Raw genomic sequence first — 21,376 nt, 5'->3', positions numbered from 1 at the left:
AAAGGAACAATAGATAACAACTGATCACACAGAGACACAACAACAGACCAGAACATAGGACTCGACCATCTCAAAGAACCGATACAGACTCTGGCGTGGCAGCACACTCAGCTTCAGCCCAGAACTCACAGGTACAATGGGGGTGTCGAGGCTCAGATGTGCAGGGATGGTGCAGACGTGCTGTGTGTATAGACTTGCTACTCTAGACGACGACGGTGGACCATATATGAAGAAGATAATACCAACGACTCATAAATGTCAGCCACCTAAGTCTATCTCCAAACTGAGTGGTGGTGGGGACCTGGCCACGATGTCCACTAGACCACCGTCCGTATCCCTGCCACCTGTCACTGCCAGCCTAGAGAGTCCATCTAGTATGAACCAGACTATACCAACTGTACTAACTGTGTGTCCTGTGAAAGTGACACTGTAGCCTGCTACAACGATGCCCTTGTTGGTTATTGGCAAACAATAACCTTCACTGCCCCAACTCAGATGGTGTGAACCAAAATGCAAACCGGATGTACACCAAAAAGATGGGTATGTCCTTTGGAATGCCCATGAACCATGGAAAGTCCTTTGTATGATGTCTCTTGAAATTGCAAGTAACTCGTGAAGGATAGAGGCTCCTCATGGAGGCTCGACTAGATTGCCGGATGATGGAAGCTCTAGACGAATCCTTGTCTTGCAACATTTTTGACTGCGAATGTAGGCTCACGACTTCCAAATTCCCGTTGTGATTACCCCGGAGTGGAACCCTTCGGCTTTGGAATGGTGGCACCCAATTGCTAAGAAGATGTAGATGGTGTGGACACGATGTGCTACCAAAGATATGTATAGATGAATGACAATCCAATGCCTCTTCTCGATAGATGGAATTCTCCAAGGAGGTCGGAAAGATGATGCTCAAACATTGCCAAGACTTCAAAGCATATAGGCTGATTTGGATGTCGCCTCCCCTTGTCGTCATAGGTTGCGAACAAATCCTGATTCTCGCAATCAATATCTTCATGTTTCCAATGAATGTCTGCAAGGATGCGAATGCGTCACGTCGAAGAAGTGATGACTACAAATATTCATGCAAGGCCTCATGAGGTGGTCTAGCGCTCACACCAAGGCAGCTACCCTCTCTTAGTTGCACCACAACTGCAACCCCCGAAATACTATGTTTGCATTTCCTACGCTCAAGGCACACGGTCCAACACGCAATGATAGGTCAGGCAATTGGTTGAGTGAGAGAAACATACTTGGGTGAACGGCTTAAATACACACTCATATATAAGAGAAAAAACATCACAAGGATTATGTGAAATTAAACCTCTGATATTAATGTTAGATGCAACAGAACTGAAAATAGTTAGAACTTAGAACCAAATTTACATTTAGAAAATCTTTTGTTTTAACATTGCGTTAATGCATGCAACTTTGCGTTATTGATGGTTCCTCTTAGATACTTGAGAGAGAGAGAGAGAGAGAGAGAGAGAGAGAGAGAGAGAGAGAGAGAGAGATGAAATGAAATGTAATATTAACGTCTTCAAAATGCCAAAATGACCTATGAGACCAAAAGGTTACATGTGGTGAATCTAATACCAGGTCTGGGTACAAAAAGTACAAAGATCTGAAAAGAAAATAGTGGGTAGGGGTGGGGTGAAAGCTGATACAAAGGGGAGTACAAAGGGTGCGCTGATACAATGGAGCTCTCTAACAGTCGGGGCATCAATGATCATATACATATACACTCAGTATCTGGGACGGCTCTTATGTCGTGCCGGTATGGTATGGATCCTCTGTCGCACTGTGTGTTGATGTCGAGAGGGCCCCCTCATCCTTGGGCAACGATACTGCCCCAACTCTATCGCCCGATCAAGCAGTATGCCTCTGGTGCCTCTGGTGTTCTTATGCTGTGGGGGCTGCTCAAACTCCTCTGTCTGTGACTGAAAGAAATCTGTAATCTTCCATTGTCTCTGGATCTCTGGAAAACTCCCACATATTATCATCTAAAATAGAGAAAGGGGACTGTCCTCTAGGTGATGCATATACTGACGTACTAGGAGGGAAATAGCAAATAGCGATGAAGAGATATCTGGCTGTCTCTGCCTTCAGTCTTACCCACATGTACCTAGCATGCTCATCCCTCCGAGCTATATGTATCAGAGACTGTAGCTCCTCCTTGAATAAGACTGCCACTCCTCCTGACCTCGTCCTCTGCGCTCTGATCGAGTCCCCTGTCTGCAAGTTGTCTCCCATCTGTATCCGCTCACATGGGGCATGGACTGCCCCGGGGCCTGATGCGTCTCAGAGTAGCAAATGATGTCTCTCCCTATGAAACTATCCTCAAAGGCCCCTACATCAAGGCGCAAAGATCCATTACAATTCCATGTAGCCACTCTGAATGTGGTCCCACATGTCTCGCACCGTCATGCGGAGCGCTTCTCCAGAATAACCACTCGTCCATCCTTGTAGAAGGCCACTTTCCCCTTCTCCCGAGCTGTCATTATCTCGGGCATAACTTCTTTCATATGAGCAAGCTGTGTGAGTGTGAGGTCATCTCCAAGGAATATGATCGTTTTCTTTAGTGTTGGACGCTTCTTCAAGAAGTCCTTTGCCTCCATGGATGGGAAGCGCATGATTAGAGCTTTTTCTTTTAAAGTCTCCCCATTTCCTTGTTTCTTCTTCCCTACCCTCCATGCCTTTGTATGAGTAGTCTCACTACCCATCATGCGAAGAAGTTCTTTGACTTCCCCTTCCACATCATCTCAGTCTTTTAGACCGGTTATCTGGATGTGCGAATCTCTAGTCTTCCTTCGCTGCTCTTCTTCTAAAGTCATGTTGATATTTGTAGGAGTGGGGATAAATGTGGTTTCTTTCCCTTTCCCTTTCTGAGGGACTTTTGATCCATTTCTCGGCCTCATCTGCTTTCTTCTGTGTCTTCGTGATTACATCCATCCACAAAGACGTCCTTGCCCTACCCTTTCCTTGTTTCTTCTTCCCTACCCTCCATGCCTTTGTACGAGTAGCCTCACTACCCATCATGCGAAGAAGTTCTTTGACTTCCCCTTCCACATCATCTCGGTCTTTTAGACCGGTTATCCGGATGTGCAAATCTCTAGTCTTCCTTCGCTGCTCTTCTTCTAAAGTCATGTTGATATTTGTAGGAGTGGGGATAAATGTGGTTTCTTTCCCTTTCCCTTTCTTAGGGACTTTTGATCCGTTTCTCGGCCTCATCAGCTTTCTTCTGTGTCTTCGTGATTACATCCATCCACAAAGACGTCCTTGCCCCATTTTGTTTCTCTTCCTCTTTGATCATCCGTACCTGTTCCTTGATGACCTTGATTTCCTCTATCACCGAGGGCTGGAATTCACCTTCCTCTAGTCCATTGCTTGCTCTATCAGCAAGTTCTCGCTTGAGGGGTGAGACCTCTTCTTTGAGTGCTTGTGAATCCACCTTAAGTGATTGTATCTCTAAGTGCAGGTCCTCTTTCTCCTTCTTCCATGCATGCCTTCATTGAGGAACATTTGAAGAAGGCTGGCCTTCTCCTTCCACCATCCTTCCATCTCTGCTTTCCATTCCTTCATCTCCCATCCCACTTGTGTTATCCGCTTGTTTGTAAGCATGAAGGTCGCCTTCGTACGGGGCTTGCAAACTGGTGAAGCGCTCATGACCTCCATCGTAACGGCCCCTGTTGCGCTGGCCCTCAGTTCTGCTCGTGTTTAGTAACACTGCTGAGTACTGATGGGGTGTTGCTGCTGCAACCCGCGATGGCGACCTGCTATGCAAACTGTCCCAGGTCTGCTGCCTGTTGTGTCTGCACCTGTGCGTGCTGCTATGAGTGCTGCTGTGTCAGAGAGAAAGGGTGTACCTGTATGACCTGCTCCCCCTACGTTTCCACAGCCTTGTGCGCTCAGAAACTCTTGTGTGCTCAGCAACCCCAGCCTGGCGCGTTCAGTAGCCCGCCATGAGAGAGAGAGAGAGGACTTGGACTCGATGAAACTGCACACTACCTTGCCCAAACCTGCCTTGTTGATCGAACCTTACTTTGTTGCTACAACTGCCGTAACATCAAAACATTAACGTAAGTTTTTTATTACATGGCGTGGCTGCCTGCTGTCGATTTGCGCACAAATGCAAGCTATCGTGCAAGGCGCAATAGAGTTACAGCGCGATGGGCTGGCTAAGAGACTTGCACTGTGCGCGCGAATCTGCACGAACTCAATCTGCACTCTGCGTGCGAGCCCTGGGTGAACCTTGCTCTGCTGCTTGTGCAAACCCTGTTCTGCAGCTTGCATGAGAGAGAGAGAGAGAGAGAGAGAGAGAGAGAGAGAGAGAGAGAGAGATTGAATTATCGTCCACGGAGGTCAGATATGACCCATGGGACCAAAAACAAAACATTACAACCATTTCTTCTAAGTGAGGGCAATCGACACATATCAGTTAAGGACTGAGGGTCCATCAAAAGAAAAAGCAAAGCCTAAAAGGGTTCCTATGGGGTAGGAGCCAGTTAGGAGTTCGAAACTCCTGGATGATGGCCTTCCCTCCGCGGTTAAGTGCCCACTTGCCTCTGGCTCGTGCTTTACGCACTTTTTTCAGCTCTTCACCTTTGTGCTTGACTTGTGTCGGGGTGAGTTCTTCGGTGATCCAGAACCCGGTGTCTTTAAGGAGACGCGATTGCTCGAGTAGTCGGAGCCGTTCCTCCTTGTCTTTGAACTCAAGAATGGCATGTCCACTAGGTGTGCGCTTGGTGTTGAACTTGTTGACGATACATTCTACCGCATTGGTAGTCCACATGGATCGGTTTAAGAGTTTCGTTGTGGAGGTCTATTAATTTGCAGAAGTCTTATTTGCACTCGTCTCATGCTTGGGGCAGCCCTCCAATGCGAAGCTTGAGGGCATTCTCTTCTTGAAGCTGACGTTCTCACAATTCTGTCTTCACACAAGTTTCCACTTTGGCGAGTGCGATTGTGTGAACTTGAGTGACTTTTTCTTCAACTTCCGTCACTTTGTCTGTTGTGAGGCCGACCATGGAGTCAAATCGTGCCTCGAGCGTGCTAAGGCGCGCTTTGAGGTCGTGGCTTTCTTCCATGACCATGTCGAGGGCAGCTTGCAATTGTCCGATGCGATCTGTCTTGTTCGGGGCTGCTAGGACAGCGGCAAAGCTAGCCCGTGCTCTCTCCGGTGTTTTTGGGGTATTGGTCGCCATCTTCTCACTTGCTGGAGGTGCCTTTGGTGAGAACATTCTCTCCAAATGCCCAAAATCACTCTACTTCTCAATGCTCATTGTCACAGGGAACGAGAGCAAAATCACTCTACTTCTCAAAATGCTTCACTGTCGCAGGGGACAGAGCAAAATCAAGCTGTAAGTGCTGCCATCACTGTCTGTACAGTCGACGGCCTCGGTGAGCCGAGTGCGTGAACTGGCAGGCTCGAATAAGTCGGCAGAGCTCAGCAAGGTGAGCCGAATGAGTGAACTTGAATCGAGTGCTTGATGGCTGTGGCTTGAATCGATTAAGTCAACAGAGCGCGGGAATGACTGGCTGTGACTCCATTAAGTCAACAGAGCTTGATTAAGTTGAAGCTTGCAGAATAGGTGCGCTGGCTGTGGCTCGATTAAGTTGAAGCTGAACAGTGCAGAGGCACCGAAGCTCAGACTGAAGGTGAACTGCAGATCTGTGTTGTGGGCGCCTGCTTGGGGGGGGCAGAAGCTAGAGTAACACCCCCACAGGGCGCTGTCCTGCGCCCAGCAGGGGGCTGTGGCAGCAGGGTGGTCGACGAACCCTAGCAGAGAGAGAGAGAGAGAGAGAGAGAGAGAGATGAAATGAAATGTTATATTAACGTCTTCAAAAGGCCAAAGTGACCTATGAGACCAGAAAGTTACAATGTGGTGGATCTGATACAGAGTCAAAGGAACAAGATGACAACAAAGACAAAAATGAAATGACAAATGCCACAATAAAATACTATGGAATCCTAAACTACTAGGTGTGAACAGCAGCTAGCTGGGATATCTAGATCACAAGAGATCCAGCATCGGTCGTTGGCGGATCTCATCATTCTCCTCCATGGTCAGTAGTCTGACCGGGCGTCGTGCATGTCGAGCCAAAGTGATCCGAATCCTCTGATGCAGCCTCCGTCGATGCTGTGTAGTCCTCCGCAGTCGTGGGCGTCTGGATCTTCCAAGCTCAGTCGCTCGGTCGATCAGTGTGCCTCTGGTGTGAGACGACAAGCTCTGCTGTGGTAGTAACTCCTTCGGGTGTCCAGTGACAGCTCTAAAGAAATCTGTGATCTGTCTCTGGGACTGGCTAGCCTCTCCTCTCATCAGGCTCTCTCTGTGTTTGCGTAGCTCGAGCAAAAACAAGCCCAAGCATCTCTGATCCTCGTACTGCATGACTCTGGAGAATGGTCCAAAGCCCTCTCTGAACAAGCAATGGAAGCGGCCTCGTATCTCATAGTAGACGGGGCAGTGGCATGTGTAGTGCAACTCTGTCTTTGGCTCGATGTCACACAGGGGGCATGTCCTGGCCTCTGCTGGTACTCTGCTGTATTTCCTAGTCTCGATCCGCAGCTGGTGTGAAGATGTACGTATCTGGCCGATAGCACATCGTATCCCATGAGACAAGTGGGTGTCCATGTATCTCGGCCTCGTCACAAAGCCATCAACCGTAAGCTGGAAGAGATGCTCTTTGTAGAAAGCCATCTTCGTGCCCAGCTCCTGTGCTGGCTGTATCCATGTCCTCCTGGTGTCTAGCTGAGTCAAGTCCTGGTGGATGAGCCTGGTGATCTCGGACTGTGTAAGAGTCAGAGAGGGTGCATCCAGTGAGTACTGGAAGGGAGGCAATCTGTCTATGCTGAACCCATGCGCCTGAAACCATGATGTCATCTCCCCATACCAGCATGCTGTATCTCCCTGCATGGCTAACTGTCGAGAGGACTCAAGTGCAAGGCGAGCATATCTATCTCTGGGAAGTTCCCACATGCGGTGTATGAAGGAGACCGATCTGGTGAGCGCCTCCACCACTAGTGGGGGGGCAACTAGCTCTGCTCGAACAATAGCACGTGGTACTGAGGCCTTGGCTCTAATGAGCCGCAAGATCATAGAGACCAGAGGCTTCTCCATGTCCCCCCATCCATCACTGCGGCCTGTCCTCCCGTGATGATCTAATGAAGGTCCCCAGATCTCAGCTCCATAAAGTAATGCAGAAGCCACCAGAGTGTCAAAGAGCCAGAGCTTCGTCCTAGGCTCCTGAAACTGAACCTGTGAACACATCCTTTCCAATCTACCCAATGCTGCATGGGCTCTGGTCAGTCTAGTCTCTGCTGCCCTCCTCAATGAAAATGTTGGCCCACTAAAAACCACTCCGAGGTAAGTGTACGCATCTGTATACTCCACAGTCGCCTGGCCGTATGTGAATGCTGGTGCTGACCTCCTGATCCACTGTGGGGTGGTATTAAATACCATGACCTTGGTTTTACCAAGGTTGATGGACAAACCACTTTCTTGAGCAAACCTATTCAAAGCATCCAAGTGACGTTGCATCCCCTCCGGAGAGTCGGAGATCAACACAATATCATCAGCATATAACAATAATGGAATCCATGTCCCTGCTATCTGTGCACCTCTATCACCATCTCTCTCAATGTAGTCAGAAACCTCATCCACATACATACCAAATAGAGTAGGAGAGAGCGGACAGCCCTGCTTCACCCCAATAGTGGAGTGAATCGGGGTGGATAGACCCTCTGAGGTGCGTACCTGCCCCACTACTGACCTGTATAATGCCATGACCCCCCATATGAGCTCTGTGGGTACTCCCATCTGCTGTAATCTGCGCATCAATCTAGCTCTAGGCATTGTGTCAAAAGCTTTGCGGAAATCCACAAAGCTACAATAGATCCGTTTCCCACGCGATCTACCCTCCTCAATGATGGCTCTGAGTGTCAAGATATGGTCAAGAGTAGAAAAACCCCTCCTGAACCCTGCATGCCCGGCTGCGCGTATCCCCTCCCTCTCTGCCCATCTACTCAGTTGCTGCTCAAGAATGGATGCGTACAACCGTGCCAATGTGTGTCCAATCATGATAGTGCGATAATTCCCAGGTTCCATAGGGTCTCCCGACTTGAAGATAGGTACAATAGTAGATAGGCTCCAAGTATCAGGCAAGCCCTCACACATGGCACGGTTAAACATCACTGCTAGAAGCTCTGCTAGTAGATCTCTGGCATGCGTGAAATGCTCAGCCACTAAACCATCATGATCATAAGCTCTCCCAGTCCTCATCCTGTCAATGGCCTTCCTCACCATCTCTGCGGTGAAAAAAGCACATGTGTGTGGGCATGGATCGGGGGGGTCGGGAAGGGGGGGCTGCTCAGGAACTGTGTACAGAGATGATGCATACTGGCCCCAGTCCTCTGTAGAAGTGATGGGGGGGGGGGGGGGGGGGGGGGGGGGGGGGGAGTGCTCTTGAAAGAGCCGCCATGCCTCACGTGAATCCTGACTCAAGAACAGCTGATATAGATCTTGCTCTAGCCGAGCCAAAAATGCCCTCTTCTTCCGCCGCACTAGGCGTCGGAAGTTAGTCTGTGAGTGTCTGTGAGTGATGTCCCCCAAAAGCACCTCCCTCTGAAGTCTAGCTCTAGTGTCCCGGCATTCCTCATCATACCAACTGTTCTGGGGCATGCTCCCCGAACGGCGTCTCTGCTCAGGCTGGGTATGTGGGTATGCCTCTGCTGCTGCATCATGTAGTGTCTGTGTCAATATAGTAGTAAGCTCCTCCAGAGGTCGCCCTGGCTCCTCTGTGCATAGGCGTCTGTAGATCCCGTCTATGTATACAGAGTCTGTCTCCCGCGTGAAGGTGTAGCGAGTAGGGGCTGCTGTCCGTAGCCTGTGTGCTACACTAAACTGAAAGGAGATGGTCATTGACACAAGAGCATGATCCACTGCCACACCAACAGGTCTGGGTCCAATCGTGAGATCCTGGATACTAGAGATGAGGCTTGGCTGTGCCATGACATAGTCCACTGTGCTGGCTCCATGTCTGTGTGGAAAGCATGTAAAACCCCCTGAGGCGGGTAATCTCTCTAGGCCATTCAAGATGGCCAATCCATGTGCAGTCCCCATGTCTATCAAGTGTCGTCCATACTCAGTGTGTTCTCCATCTTGTGATACTCTGGATAGGCCTGTCTCTGCAGCATCCAGCTCTCTCAGCATCTCCTCTGAAGTATCATAAAATACTGTCTGATGATGGGCAGTCCTAGCATTGAAATCCCCTAGAATGATGATGTCACCATCTCTAGAGAACTCCCATATGTCATCATCCAAAATAGAGAAAGGGGACTGTCCTCTGGGTGGTGCATATACTGACGTGCTCGGGGTAAAGTAGCAAATAGCAATGTAAAGATATCTGTGTGTCTCTGCTCTCAGCCTCACCCACATGTACCTAGCTTGCTCATCTCTGCGGGCTATATGTATCAATGGCTGCAACCTCCCTGAATAACACTGCCACTCCTCCCGATCCCCGCCCTCTGCGCTCTGATCGTGTCTCCTGTCTATAGGCAGTCTCCCATCTGTATCCACTGATGTGAGGCATAGACTGCCCATGGGCCTGATGTGTCTTAGAGTAGAAGACGATGTCTCTTCCCCTGAAACTATCCTCAAAGGCGCCCACATCAAGTCGCATAGATCCATTACAATTCCACGTGGCAACTTTGAGGGTGGTCCCACGGGTCTCGCACCGTCATGTGGAGCGCCGCTCTACAATCACAACCCGGCCATCTCTGTAGAAGGCCGTCTTTCCCTTCTCCCTTGCCGCTTGAATCTCTGGCATTACCTCTCTCATATGCGCAAGCTGTGTGAGAGTGAGGTCATCTCCAAGGAATATGCCCGTTTTCTTTAGTGTAGGACGCTTCTTCAAGAAGTCCTTCTTTGCCTCCATGGATGGGAAACGGATGATTAGAGCTCTCCCTTTTGAAGTCTCCCCATTGCCTTGTGTCTTCTTCCCCACCCTCCATGCCTTTGTATGAGTAGCCTCACTACCCATCATGCGGAGAAGTTCTTCAACTTCCCCTTCCACATCATCTCGGTCTTTTAAACCGGTTACTCTTATATGCAAAGCTTCTTCCTCTAGAGTCATGTTGATGAGTGTAGGAGTGGGGACAGATGTGGTTTCTTTCCCCTTGCCTTTCTTAGCGACTTCTATCCACTTCTCGGCCTCATCCTCCTCCTTTTGCGTCTTCGTGATCGCATCCATCCATGAAGACGTCTTTACCATCTTTTGTTTCTCCTCCTCTTTGATCATCCGTACTTGCTCTTTGATGACCTTGATTTCCTCTACTACCGACGGCTGGAATTCCCCCTCCTCTAGTCCACTGCTCGCTCTATCGGCAAGTTCTCGCTTGAGAGCTGAGACCTCTTCTTTAAGTGCAGAGAGAGAGAGAGAGAGAGAGAGAGAGAGAGAGAGAGAGAGAGAGAGAGAGAGAGAGAGAGAGAGAGTATTAACGTCCACTGGAGGCCAAAGTTGACCTATGGGACAAATCGGATACATCTTTGGTTACAATCCACTTTGGGTACTAGAAAAGAAAAAAAAGTGCATGTGCTTCCTAACCTCAAAACTCTCATGACTCATGAGAGATAAATATCACAATGGTATAAATCACCATATGCTTTAAGTGGCTAGATGCTACAAGTGTCTAGTCCATGTCTTTGAGGCGGATGGTGGACTCTTGAAATCTCTAATGATAGCTTTCTCTCCTTTGTAGACTGCCCATTTCCCTTGCTTCCTTGCTTCTCTGACTTTGGCCAACTCTCTGGCTCTATTCTTTAGCTGTAGGGGGGTCAACTCATCTAAAATCCACAGTGATGTACCTTGTAGTGACTTTATCCCATTACCTTAATCTTGTCATCTACGTCGTGACAGCATGTTTCCCTTTGACTTGGATAGCAGTTGGATCACCAAGGTCTACAGAAGGGACCACTTTGGTGAGTCTTTCCTTGAGTATGCCTACATCTAGGATGTATCCATCAAGGTGTTCATCTGGGCTGGTACCTATTGCCCAACCTTTTGGTAAACCTCCAACTCTGATGTAACTTTCCAAACTCTTCACCCTTTCATTTTCCTTCAAAACTGATAACACTTTATTAACAAATATCTCACATTTTACCTTTGGTGGGGTGCTTTCGTGTTGTTTTTTTCACAAAGTGATGACGTGGCATGACCTAAAAGACAACCTCTAGACAAAGAGGGGTCATAACCCTACTGAGAGATGCAGAAGTTGTACCAACTTGTAGAACCTATCCGAGAGGCATAAAAATTGTACGACATCCATTTCATAAGTTGTTTCAACTTATGGGGTCCTGTTCAATGGGGCCTAAGGGACAAAAAGGCTTAAAGTGGCATGAAGGGCTGATGACATGGCTGTTGTACGAACGCCCCCAAATTTCGTTGATGACGTGGGAGGCTGACGAGGACCCTCGGACTTTTTTTTTTTTTCCGAGAAAAAGATCCTTCTATTAGTTAATGAAACTGCCCATAGGCCTACAACTACCTCTTCAAGAGAGGGCTACAACAACCATGATGGGGAGACTCTCCAAATGAAAAAACACCATATGTACAATGAGGCTAAATTAAGAAATGGGAGGAGGGAAGAGCCACACGGGTGGACGGTAGTGCCATCTGAGTACACCCTAGACCATGGTGAAAAAAGGCCCAGGACGCCAGAGTCGAAGGAAAGCCTCTCGGCGGTCCCGCATGCGGTCGGAGCTGCCCTGGAGTCTCTCGAGCTGTCCTCTTGAGAGTATGAATCAGCTCTAGCCACAGATCGCGAACAGTCTTTGCTGGTGGTACAGGGCGAGCCTCAAAGATGCGGAAGCAGCGGGCCCGCCAGATGAACCAGAGTGTCAGGCCACTGATGAGCTCCCAGCACTCCTCTCTTTCACTGCACCACTCCTGTGGAGTAAGCTCTGTAGCAGACTGGAGTGTAGGTCCGGCAGAGCATGATGTCCCAACATGGCTTTGAGTAAGGTATGAGAAACCATCTTCCTCATCAGCGTCATCCTCAAACTCGTGAGCCTCAGTAGCAACAAAGCATCACGTTCCAACATGGCTGGAAGAGGCTGGCTGATGATGGCTGGCCATGTGTAGGACGTGCACTAATGGTAACAGTCTCCATATCATCATCTTTTTTACACTGACTCTTGCAAGGCAAGCAACTGCTCCTCATTCTTTTCATTGATAAGCATCTCCAATGTGACTTCCAATCTTTCATATCCTCTCTCTTTGATGTTGGAGATGAGCCTCAAGTTTTTATGTATGAAAAACAAGCTTTTCCATGTGAGAAGGGAGAAGCCTATTTGGAGAAAACTCACATTTTTAGCAATTTGATGTAAAATCCCCTTTTCCCAGCGTCTCTTAGGTGGCTTGGGGGGGTAAAGTAAAAGAAAAGAGCGTTTGAGGCTAAGGATCAATATTTACTTTTAAATATCACACATACGCTCTCATTATGGTCCAGAGCAAAACTCAGGGGTTACTTCGACCATCCTCACGGTGCTCTAAATTTTTTGACTGCTTGTGAAGCAAATTTTGTTGGTTGTTTACCATATGCTAACACATTTTTTCTCTTGTTATGCAGTTTCCATACTATGATTTTGTTGATAGAGATGCCATGTACAAGGTGGGATCTTTGTTTTATGCGATGTACTTCATTGTCAGCTATCCAATGTTTCTGAGGTCAGTACTGTTGTTCTTGGGCTTACAGTCTTTAATCTTCTGTTCAAAAAACTGGTCCATCACAGGTCTGTTGATCGTTTTCCTTTATTCTTTTCTTAAATGGATTTTGGTCGATATTCAATAATGGGTGCACGTCACTGTTCACACTCATGCATATGGCTCTGAGGCTGCATGCACAACCAGATTACCAGTAGTGATCATTATGAAATACTGGTGTGTTGACACATACTTTTGTGTAGTTACAAGTTTGGTGCAAAGAAAGTGGCTTACCTTTTCAGTATGACCAAACCTTGAACTGCTTCTAGTGGATTACGGACTTATATGATTAGGGTCTAGTATCATATTTCTCAACTTTTGGTGGGGGTCATTTGTCCTTCTATCTAATGGCAGCCTGCCATTCCATTATTGTAGGACTAAACTAGGAGAACAAAGGGTTCTGTTCCATGTACTAATTCTGCACAAACGACCTCTGAAAACCATATGGCTTGCTCAGTGTGAGTACACTCCCTCAACGACATTCACACACAATTCTGTGAGGACCTACTACTTTACATGATTTGCAACGGGTTTCCAGGAAGAATATTTCTTCCAAGGATGAACAACACAACTCATTTTGGAAGAATTTTCTCAATGGAGAGACAATAAAGGAGTGCCAAACGAGAGCTGAGGTTTTAGTAACTGCCATTCTCTTCGGCTATTTATGGAATATCGGCCAGACTCCAAAGAGCCTTCGGGAGAGCTTTTCCAGCAATTTCATGAAGCTTGTGTTTAGGATTTTGTGTAGATGTTCATCTTCCTTGGTAAGGTTTTAGGTCTGCTAAACATTATAATTGCGTACTTCAAATAAAACCTTTTTGAGGAACCAAGGCTTGCTGGAGGAAATCCTTGGGCAACCTCTTAACTGGAAAAAGGTTTACAAGAATCAACAACTAGCTGTAAGAGGACTCGCTGTATGTTGTATTAGGCCTGGTGCTCATTTTTATTTTGTATGGAGCAACCACATCCCTTGATACCACATCCTTCTGTAGAACTTGGAAAATTGAAAGATATTGGTTCCTCTAAAATAGGTCTTTTCAAAACTTGCAAGATGTAATAACAGTGTTCGAATGAAGTAAAGTAGTAAGCTTGTCAGCGCATAATTCTGTTAAGCCTATCATGTAGCTCAGAGAAATTGAGCATTTGTTTCTAAGTGCCCGATCAAATGGTTATAGCAATGAAAGTGATTTGAAATTGTCATGTGGCAGGCTTGATGAAAACCCAAAAGATCCTTGGAGCTTATCTAGAACAGCAATCGATTCATTAGCTGCAACAATGTTGGTAACTATTCTTCTCGATGCTTGGCGGCTTTTCATTGGGCCTATTGTCGAAACTCCCAATTCAATGACATACAAAGAGTGCTTGAAGTACGGAATTCCGTGGATGTCTTGAGCTTTGGCTTAAGCTCACCATCTGAAACTGCAATTTTGAAGAGGCATAGAAAGTTCTGTTCTTGTTGTTAGGAACTAAACACTGGTAGAAGGAAAAGAGTTGTCAGAAATTCTGAATTCTGCCATGAGCATGCATAAACGGTCTAATATATTCAGTTTTGGCCTATTTGTAGTTCCTTTCTCATGATAAAGAGAGGCATCACCTGAGGCATCAATACTCCTGTGTGTGTGCGTGCGTGTGTGTTGGTTGGATTGCTACATATACTTTTGTCTTGTTGAATATCGGTGACATAGAAGAGGCAGGGGTGACTGATATGTGAATCGTAAACGTCTTTGTACTTATTATCTTTGGACAAAATCCTCAGACATTGTGCCAAAACCAAAAAAGATCTCAACAAATAAAAATAAGATGACCAAAAACAACATCCTTGGACATATTTTGTCTAAAAAGGAAATATCAACAAATATAAGCAAGTTAAGTTGGTTCATGAATTGCCAAGATCGGCCACCACAAACGGATATTTATAGTACACACCAAGGAAAAATCCTTGGACGTACTGTGTGAAAAAAGCGTTGTCAAAGAGGGGTTGGCAAGATCAAGATTATTTTTGCATTGCCAAGATTGACTACAAATTTTTGAAAAAGGTACAAGTTTTTATGGGACACTATGGTTGTTATACATGTCCTCTGTTGTAGCAAAACCGTTCCATGGAGTGATGAAAAAAAATTAAGTAAAAAATGCAAGCAAAAACACATTCCATTTAGAAGAAAAATTTATTTTGTTACTCAAGAGACCAAATTGGACAAAATTGTCTGTGTGCATGTGGATGCTTCAAGCTTTTCTATTGGGTGTGTTTTGGCACAAGAGAAGCTAACGTTGGGTTTTCAATCAACTATGTCAAACAAATAATAGTGCAAAACAAACAAGTTTGAAAAGAGTATGTGTCGAAATAGTATATATTGTAAAGAAATGTTGGCATTGCATCCCTTAGCAAGCAAATTTAATATATTTGTTAATCATCAAGCGTTATTGAATTTGGTTGAGAAAACCTTGAAAGACCTAAATAATAGTCAGATGGTTCATTAACTTGTTAAAAATTGACTTCATTGTTGTGGGTAAGAATGGAGCCATGTACAATTAATGGACCATCTACTTGGAATCCCTAACAAAGATAGAAATCTCTCTCTCTCTCTCTCTCTCTCTCTCTCTCTTTGCTTGTTCAGAGAGGGCTTTGGACCACTCTCCAGAGTCATGAGGTATGAGGATCAAAGATGCTTGGGTTTGTTCTTGCTCGAGTTGCATAGACACGGAGAGAGCCTGATGAGAGGAGAGGTTAGCCAGTCTCAAAGACACATCACAGACTTTAAAGCTTTAGAGCAGACACTGGACACCCAGAGGAGCTACTACCACAACAGATCTTATCGCCTCACACTAGAGGCACATTGATCGATCGAGTGACTGATCTGGGGAGATCCAGACGCCCCCGACTACGGAGGGCTACACAGCATCGACGGAGGCTACATCAAAGGATTCGGATCACTTTGGCCCAACATGCACGATGCCCCGTCAAGCTACTGTTCGGAGGAGATTGATCAGATCCGCCAGCGACCGATGCTATATTTCTTGTGACTTGTGATTTAGCTATCCTAGCTAGCTGCTTAGTTCACACCTACCAGTTTAGGATCCCATAGTACTTTTATTTTATCATTTTGTCAATTCATTTTGTTACTCTTGACTTTGTATCAGATTCACCACATTGTAACGCTTTGGTCTCATAGGTCATTTTGGCCTTTTGAAGAAGTTAATATCACATTTCATTTCATTTTCATTTCATTTCTCTCTTTGTGCGCAGAGAGTGTTGAGCTATTGGATGCCTCGACACATGAAGTTTGCATTTTTTAGCTTTGAGCCATGGAGCTCCATCCCTTCTCCTACATTAAAAGTCATTTCTCTCACTCATAGCAAAAAATTCCATAACAAATGAAGGGATGCTTCCACATATATCAAGGAAAATCCTCATGCTTGTATTTTGATTTTGTTGCTAGTGTAATGGATGCCTTCATTGCTTTCCTTGCAATTGAGAAATGAGTCAAAGATGCTTGCAATCAATGCTATGGCGAGACTTTGATTTTGAGTACTTTTTGGGCAAAGAGACTGTTGAAAAACAATAATGTTTGAAAATTAATTTTTGGACAATTGAGTGAAAAACTTATTGACCATGCAATATGCAATTTGAGCTCGTGTCTTACGCATATGATAACTAAATGAAAGACTAACTAAGTGAGTGAGACATATCTTGAATCACATTCTCAGTTCTAAGAGAATATATTAGTTCTATATAGACAAAAGCACTCTAATAACATCAAAATATAAACTTCTTGGCATCAAGTATATAGTTTACTACACAAAATCTCTCTACATCTCCCTTATAAGATAAATCATATAATAGCTTAGGTGCTCATAGTGTGTGGAAACAAGGCTAATTAAGTCAAAAGATTTTAGAACTATGAAAATATTTTGTGGCCTGGAGATAAGAAAAGGTTCTCACTTTTTAACTGAAGTAGTAAATTGTTTATTGTTGCGGCGTATGGAGGATGAAGCAAAGTAGCCTTCATGATTACCTTAGCATAAGTACATAACAAGAGAGAAATGAAGAGGAAACTTCATTACTGAATTAGATCCAAGAGATTCCACAATGGCTCATTTTATAGCCATCAATTTAGGCTTATTCATGGGTAGTACACCTCACTAGAGTCTAAATACTTGTGAGAAAGCATCCCTAGGAAGAGGGTTTGACTTAGATTCTGGGGGGCTAAGGACTTATTTAAAAGTCAATATGTGCGCCACATTACCATCTCATATCATGTAATTTTATTTCATATCACGTGAATGCTATAAGGGTAGGTTCATAGGCTAAAGCCCATTCTTATCAATTTTTTGAGTTGTCGAAATGTCTCATAGATTGCCATGTTAAAGATGGCTCATATCATGCTTGCAGTGTCCTCATAGAAGCCAAATAAATGTGGTTAAAAGACTCACAGACGACGTAATAACTCATAAAATCCTACTTTTATGATCACAACTAAAACCAAGCATTCTTAGAGTATCTATAAAGTGATACGAAAAATAAACGGTAGAGGTAATTTACAAAATATTTGGGTTGGCGTCAAAGAAGACAAAGAGTGTGCTCCTTTGTGCTTCTTCTTGCCCTTCTGTAAATTTTGCTTCAGTCTTCATATGCTTCTTGTTGTTGATTGTCTTCTTCTTTGGTTGATCCTTGTAGAAACATCTATCAAGTGGTTCACATGTCTTCCCACACTCGATACATTGGGTGTTCATATAACAATCCTTTGAAATGTGTTCAAGCTTACCAAATGGGGCACTTGATTTTTAAGGTTGAGGCTAGATAACTAGATTGCTCTCTTATGCTATTCTTTCTCTCCTGCTCTTGTACAAAGTTGATTACAATGTAGTGTAGTCATGGGTTCCTTTTTTGAATGTCCTAAAGGTACATTCACATGCAAAATCCCATTCTCATGGCTTTTAATCACATGTTGTAGTTTTTACGTAATAATAACATATACATATATATATATATATATTAATCCCCCCCCCCCCCCCCCCCCAAACAAGGGAGATGTACCCATCCTTACATGCTTGAGCCCATCCCCTTGAGTTCCTCCACACCATCGTCTCCATTCGGCTCGGCTCTCATTCTCTACGATGCAAGACATGGTGATGTGGAACTCACAAGGAGTCTCATCAATTATGCACTTTATGCCCTTGATGAATTTGCGAGTGTATCACACTTTACTTGAGTGCTCAGCTTCTAATGTCATTAGAACTTGCTTTCCCCATTTTGCAGATGTGAGCTCTCCATACATCCCAACCACAATGTGGACTCTCAATTTTCGTGCTCATTTTTTAAAAAAATCGAGCATCAAGAGACACTTATCAGCTCCACATAGCCCTCACCATATGTTTCTTTTGGGGATCAATTTGATCTTTGAGGCCAGTAATAAAAACTCTCTCTCTCTCTCTCTCTCTCTCTCTCTCTCTCACACACACACACACACACACACACACACACACACACACACAACACTATGTGAATGCTTTGAATCTGGAAAGGGAGCCTACTATGTAGTTGAGAACATGTGCAATGCGGTGTTTGGTTCTCAAGAAATACCTGGACAAATTGTGACATGAGTACTTCTTTATGGACTTGAACTATGGGGTTGTAGCATCTCTAAGTCTACTTGGAAAAAGTAGACTTAGACATGAGTACTTCTTTATGGACTTGAACTATGGGGTTGTAGCATCTCTAAGTCTACTTGGAAAAAGTTTGAGAATTTCCAACATTGTTTTCTTGCAAACTTTCTCCAAGTGTAGACTTCTTATCAACTTCCAAGAATTGCATGAGAAGCATAGAAAAAATTCCAAAAGCCACACAAAAGCAAAATCTTAAGCTTAGGTTGGATGCAAGAGACATCAAGAAGTGGTTTGGAAGATGGGATGCATTACACTTGCTTCATGATGCCTCGATAGGCTCCAAAGTGAATTGAGGCTTTTTTTACAATGCCAATGTATAATGGCATAGGAGAAATCGAGGGGTTCACACTTGAGACATACAACATATATGTTTTCCCCAAGTACAAAACCATTTTCTTCTTCAAACAAGGGAACTGCATGCATCCGTACATGCTCAAGCCCATCTTCTTGAGAGTGATTCACATTATTGTCGCTTGCCATTTGGCTTAGCTCTCATTCGGTACGCCTGTAGGACAAGGCATAGTGGGGCATTGGTGAGGAGTCTCATCAACAATGCATTTTATGTCCCCATAAAATTTCCAATTATGAGCACCACATTCTACTTGGGTGCTCTACTTTTGATCACATTAAGGCTTGCTTTCTCCACATTTTTAATCGTGAGCTCTCTCTATACACATTCCTCTCCCAACCACAATTTGGACTCTCTATTGCAACGTTTATCTCCATAATTCTTGAGCATTGAGAGTCACTTACCATCTCCACACACCCCACATGGTATGTTTCTTTTGATCCCTAGGTCATATTTGACCTTAAGGATGATAAGAAAAATTTGTGTGTGTGTTGGGGGGGGGGGGGGGGGATGTTGAGGATCATCGCATAATGGAGGATTCTACAATTTGACAACAACCTTATTTCAAATACTCATTTTCTTTGAAGGCTTGATTTTCATCAACATAGGGCATGATTTGTTCCTCCTTGCTCCATCTAATTTGATAGTAGTTATTAAGTACAAGTATAAGTATATCAGTTATTACTGATTATGAGTAAAGAGTACAACATTAACTGAAGCAGCTACTCCCATGTAGTGAAGGTCAACAATAATGGATTAAAAATTAGACAAGTATGCATTTGCGTCCATTGGCTACCAACATTTTTGGATTAGTAGTACAAACACTTAGTCTCCTAGCTAATAATGACAACTAGAAACTTGATAGACTCCAAAAAGCTGTATCGACAATTAGGACCACATTAGTCTATGACACAAAGTGAGAGAGTTTTATCTGCCACCATCAACCAAATAAATTTAATTATAATGAAATTTAAGTTGGTTGGAAAAGTATGTTTCAATGCACCCTCACACTTGTGATCTATGTCACCTATCGTATAGGCGATTTGGTACTAGATCATCTACGAATTACACTCGTTGAAAAGAACATCTTTACCATAAAAGCCAAGTAAAATAAGTAACCCAAAAATACCCTTACTATAAGAGAGAATGGCTTGAAGAAAAATTATGAACTGAAACTTCTAGCCAAGGTCTCAAAATTGCATTCAAATCTAAAATACCAAAACTGCTTAGGGAAACAATAAAATCCAGATAAATAAGTCTTCTATTATACTTGAGCTCCAAAAGTTTTAAATAATCCCCATGGAACAAAACAACGTGTTGGACATGTTTCTTTCGTTGCCAATATATCTATCCTACTTCTGAGCCCATAATTATAAAATGTGACGGGTCATTACTATTACAATCCAGCCAAAGCATATTGTCCAATACAAAAAAAGTAGCCAGGTAGTTCCAAAAATTATCACTCATTTTATGGTGTAAGAGCACTATCCACAAACATAAATCCACCCAAACAAGGATTGAGTACTTCAACACCAAGTGGAGCACCTCACAAGAGGCCAAGAATAAAAAAAGGCCAATTAGAAACCCTAGACACATCAAGAATATAGAAGAAAGTACTCAAGCACACATTAATTTCAGATGGCATCGTTACAAAGTAGGTTGTGGATCTCACTACTACAGCCCTTATGAAAGAAAAGACCTACATCTACAAAGAAATCCCCCAGACCATCAACATGTTCAAGTACCATTTCAAAAATCGACTTAAAAAATCCTATCATTCAAGGTTTTTAGTTTTGACACTATAACTTTGAGCCAATTTTATATCGACTATCATCCACAAGCTATAAGAAGGTTGAAGGTTGATCGAGCTTTCATATCCCCAACTCCAACTAAACGCCTACGAGTGTCGATTTCATGCAAAATGAAACTATAGCTTGAAATCACCATTTAAGTACGAAGTATGTAAAATAAAGCATACAAGTAAGCAAACCAACTGACCACCCTTATTTTTCCCAGCCAATGTCATATTAACCCTCACCAAAGGATCACTACTTGAAGCTCTATCAACCACCAATTATAGGTTAGAAAGACTGGTCATGTGTAAAAAACCCTATTGCATTAGGAGAAATATGGACTTTGCATGGGCCTTGTAAGGAATCCTAATTTTTAGGGATTAAGGCTAATGTTGTGTATGGTTAAGGGGACAAGGGCATTCAAGAAGCTAGTTTTGAGTAGACTTTTCTAGCCTTTTTTTTAGACACATGTAGGATGTGGACCTAAGAGGTCACTTTCTCTCTTTAACTTTTGGAAAGTGAAGGGAGTAAAGGGGTGTGGCCACATCAGCAAAAACGTGGGTCACTAAGAGCCAAAATTTGACTTTTTTTCAAAAAAGTTATTTTTACTTATTTTTGACTTAAAACTCCCTCCCAGCATATATACACATCAAAAAATCATTTTTTGACATTTTTTTAAACCTACAAACACTAAAAGTCCATTTTTTCAAAAAAAAAATCCCAAAAAAAAAAAAAACCTTTGTTCTCTCCTCCTCCTTCCTCCTCTCTCCCTCTCCTCTCCCTCCCTACCCCCTTCTCTCCTCCTCCTCCCCTCTCT

The 21,376-nt window shown here is 44.2% G+C and overlaps 1 protein-coding gene across 1 annotated transcript in view; it reads left to right on the top strand.

Moving 5' to 3' along the window:
* CPI1 (cyclopropyl isomerase) overlaps positions 1–14,359 on the top strand; it is a 77,247-nt gene extending 62,888 nt beyond the window's left edge. Inside the window, exons 7-8 of the mRNA XM_086495647.1 lie at positions 12,620–12,717; positions 13,962–14,359. Coding sequence (XP_086351773.1) covers positions 12,620–12,717; positions 13,962–14,145 — 282 coding nt within the window. The 3' untranslated portion in view covers positions 14,146–14,359. The remainder of the gene's footprint in view (positions 1–12,619; positions 12,718–13,961) is intronic.
* Positions 14,360–21,376: the final 7,017 nt, after the last annotated feature.

This window comes from Adiantum capillus-veneris, chromosome 22 (assembly GCF_014529385.1).
Source record: "Adiantum capillus-veneris isolate H3 chromosome 22, ASM1452938v2, whole genome shotgun sequence".
NCBI classification, from domain to species: Eukaryota; Viridiplantae; Streptophyta; class Polypodiopsida; order Polypodiales; family Pteridaceae; genus Adiantum; species Adiantum capillus-veneris.
This window is presented reverse-complemented; position numbering and strand designations above follow the sequence as displayed.